The 3966-nt window shown below is 47.8% G+C and overlaps 1 protein-coding gene across 1 annotated transcript; it reads left to right on the top strand.

Annotated features, from left to right (window-relative positions):
• The first annotated feature begins 1264 nt into the window (after positions 1–1264).
• On the top strand, positions 1265–3584 carry LOC129181548 (parathyroid hormone-related protein-like). Its single transcript, XM_054776893.1, has 3 exons — positions 1265–1550; positions 1650–1769; positions 2103–3584. The coding sequence occupies exons 2-3, from the start codon at positions 1666–1668 to the stop codon at positions 2485–2487; spliced, it is 489 nt and encodes a 162-aa protein (XP_054632868.1). The 5' UTR covers positions 1265–1550; positions 1650–1665; the 3' UTR covers positions 2488–3584.
• The last annotated feature ends 382 nt before the right edge of the window (positions 3585–3966 follow it).

The raw sequence follows: 3966 nt of genomic DNA on the forward strand, positions 1-3966 counted from the left end.
GCAGGTGTGGGGAATGGATCCTGGGTTTCAGAGGTCTCATCTTTAGCCCAGCCCTGAGTATCTTGGGCTAATCAGGACCTCCAGAGGATTAAACCTCACATGGCCTTTCTTCACTACACATCCAAAGTCGCTCAGCAGGATACGTGGCGGGCTTGACACTGGGCCTATAAACGACTACCCGATACCTGGGTACCTTTGACCACAGGTCGGCAAAAGGTTGGCCAACAAAATGAGTGGTGGGGTTGATTTAGGTGCCGTGATCAGAGGAACCTTGGCTGCCTGGCATCGGACACCCACCCATGTCCCCAAAACTGGGTCCCGACTTATCCATGATGTCTAAGGTTGCCAAACTTGCGTGCCTTGCTAAAACACACCTGCAACTTACAGAGATACCTGCCATGGGGAATCAAACCCCAATGGGGACTTTTGGTTGTCCACAGGTACAAGCTGCCGACATGAGTTCTGTGGAGTGGCTGGGCCCCCCCATTAGAGATAAGGTGAGAAGCACTGTCATCCAGGAGAAACTGGGAGTAGAAGAGGAGCCAGATGAGGGTGCTCAGGCATCTGGTCAGGATGCCTCCCTGTGGCACGTCGGACCGATAGGAGGCCTCAGGGAAGACCCAGTACATGTCGGAGAGACTATGTCTCAACTGCTCTGGGAACGCCTCTGGATCCGCTGGGAGGAGCTGGACCTAGTAGCCGAGGAGAGGGACGTCTGGGCTTCCCTGCTTAGGCTGCAGCCTAAAACTTATTTTACCCAAAGCTCGTGACCACAGGTGAGGGTAGGAACGTAGATCCACCGCTAAACTGAGAGATTCCGGCCCTTAAATCCTGCTTGGGAGAATGACAGCGTGGCATCTTCAATCTTCATTTGGCCTGAGATGCTCATCCATATTCTGATGAAGAGAATCTAACCTGCGGCCTTTAAGCTGCAGGCCATAACCGCTGAAGAAAGATGAGAGAAAGTCAACCTCCTTGTCACGGCAGGTGAATGGAAAGGGTGGATTGTAGCAGACGAGGTGGTGCCTGCATCTTCAAACCCAAAGTTTGGAGTCGCCCCCCCCTGCCCCCCCCCCACCCTCACCCCCACCCACCCCTCCCACCTCACCCCCCAACCACCACTCACCCCCGCCCTCCCCTCTTCTCTCAGACACACACAGGCTGAGTCAGAGTGAAAAAGCTGGTTTGCGGACCACCACAGAAGATGCTCTGCTCTTCATGAGACCACCTCAGACTGGAGTGCAGCTGGTGGGCTGCTGCTGGACTTCCACTCTCCTGCTACTGGCCTTACTGCCGCGGCTGCTGCTGCTGGGCGACTATCTTTATTGCTCTTTTTTTTTTCTATTGGGACCCTGGGGAGAAATAAATAGCCCCCGCACTGTTGGGAGGCAAATGAATGCAAAAGACTGGAGGGGAATTTCCCCGGGCTGCCTTCAGACCAATGGATACGCACACAAGTTGTAACCTGGCCACCTCACTCCCACACATTTCTGATTACAGCAGCAACAAGATCATCTTTTAAGGATCTTTGGCGGGTGAAAAGTCAGCGTGTAAGTGTGCTTCTTCTTCATGCTTGGCCGTTGGAGTCGTGGCAGATCATTTCACTACAAAAGAGAAGAGCGTGTAACAACAAAAGGTTTGTTTTGCAGATCTGAGGGAGGAAGGATGTGCTCCGTAGTCTTGCTTCATCAGTGGAGTCTGGCTGTGTTCTTGCTGTGTTCCCCGGTGTCGCCTTACGGGAGGACGCTCGATGCACTCGCTAGCAGAATGTGAGTGTCCTTTTGCATCATTAACCTTGTTGTTTTCATTCAAGTGTGCAAGGAGTGTGTAAAAAGTGCCGAAAGGTAGGCCAGTATAAATGAGATTGAAGTAATTCATGGGTGCGGAGAGGATCAGTGCAGAAGCATGAACGTTTTTGTAGGCTTGAGCTCAATCAGACACTTGTTTATGCTGCCCCCTACTGTCCGCATCTGCAATGACGTCTATCACCCTGCATCCAGACACAGTCAGGCTCCATTAAGTGCTGAAAACAAACCAAAGTAAAGCCGCGACGTGACTTTTTGTCTATTTCGGCAACCGACGCCGTCACTCTCTGCCGGCAGGAGGCGGTCGGTGAGCCACGCCCAGCTGATGCACGACAAAGGTCGCAGCATGCAGGAGTTCAAGCGCCGCCTGTGGCTGCAGGAGCTGCTGGACGAGGTGCACACGGCTGACGAGCAGACGCTGCCCGTGCAAAACAGGACCCCCAACTTCAGCGGGAACGACCTCCACCTCCAGAAGCCCCCGGAGGCCACCAAGAACCTTCCCCACAGGTTGAGGCCGGACCAGGACGGCCCCAACCTGCCACAGGAGACCAACAAGGTGCTGGCTTACAAGGACCAGCCGCTGAAGGTCGCCACCAAGAGGAAAAAAAAGGCCAGGCTGGGCCGGCGCCGAGATGGCGACAAGAAGCGGAGGCGGGCGCGCTCGGCCCGAACTCGAGGCTGAGAGACTTGTGGACACACCAGAGCGGCGCTGCACTAAGACACTGACACAAACCGGGGCTCCTTTTGCGGCCTTTTGCTTGTATGATAGATTTGGTTTGTATTTTTTGAGGGCAAACTCACACCCACCAACACCTCTCAGCTCCATATTTATTTGGACAACCTTCACAACCATCACCTTGAACAAGCCACCATAATTTATTTCCTTTTTGAAAGTCGATATTTATTTTGTGAATGTATTGTGGTGCTGCTGACCGAATCCCATAATGCACTTTACTTCTTTCACGGACATGGATGTTCTTTTGTGGTCGATGTTTGGTCTCCACGGTCCTGCTTGCCTTTGCCCACCAAAGATCTCTTGTGGATGTAATTTATTGGATGCCTCGTCCAACCCACACTCATCACGGCATATAGTTTATATTTTTATAGAACGCAGTCCGAGTCGGGGACTGTCACCGTCGTTTCATGTTCTTGACGTGCACTGAAAGCTTATTAATGTACATTCATGTCCATTATTATTCATCACGCATTAAAAATGTAGTCTTAAGGAACCTTTGTGGTGCCCTTCTTTGTCATGTCCCCGCTTCTCATGGATGACCGTCACTGATGTATGGTTGCCTTTCGTCTCGTGATCAAATTAGTCTATCTCATGGATAGAATTGACTTACACCTGAAACAGATCAACAAATACTGTAACTTCCCTGGTCAACTATTTTTGGTTCAAACCGTGATAAATGTTGGTTTTTCAGAAATCACTCCACAGATCACCAGTAAAATAATCACAATGTAATCTGTTTTAGTTACTTTCTTAGGATTGGCTCCAATGAGGTGCCGTGATTGGAACAGAGTAGAAATATTTAGAACATTACGTGAGGAAAAAACATTCTTAATCAGTTGAACGAAAGTGACATGGCTCTCACTGAATAAAAACATGGAATAGCAACACTTCTTTGCTGTTTTGTGACTTCTTGGTAGTTTAGGAGGATTTGGGTGCAAAAAAATGTGCGACAATTAGAAAAAAAACATTCACACAACAAAAAAATATATTTTGGGGGTTCTTCCAGAAAGGTTTGATTTAAAAAGAAAATCTGTTTAATGAAAACAATGAATGCGCTCAATGAAAAAACACATAAATTAGTCACAGTTGCTTTTGTTTTGGTCGACTTCTTGGGTGCAAAAAGATTGCTACAATTACAAAAAATATGGAAATATTTTGGGGATTATTTGAGAAAACTTTGCTTTAAAAAAAAGTTTGATCAAAAAATAATATGCGCTGTCTAATTAAAAACATAAATTAGCCAAAGTAATTGTCATTTGTTTTTAATGAATGACTTCTTGTTAGTTGAATAGGATTTGGTGCCAAAAAATTGTGGAAAAAAAGCAGGGCTGTCAATCAATACAAATATTTAATCTCAATTAATCACATTTCGTCCATAGTTAGCACATAATTAATCACATCTAATCACAGATAGAAATAATACTT

Source organism: Dunckerocampus dactyliophorus, chromosome 5 (assembly GCF_027744805.1).
Source record: "Dunckerocampus dactyliophorus isolate RoL2022-P2 chromosome 5, RoL_Ddac_1.1, whole genome shotgun sequence".
In the NCBI taxonomy this organism is placed as follows: domain Eukaryota; kingdom Metazoa; phylum Chordata; class Actinopteri; order Syngnathiformes; family Syngnathidae; genus Dunckerocampus; species Dunckerocampus dactyliophorus.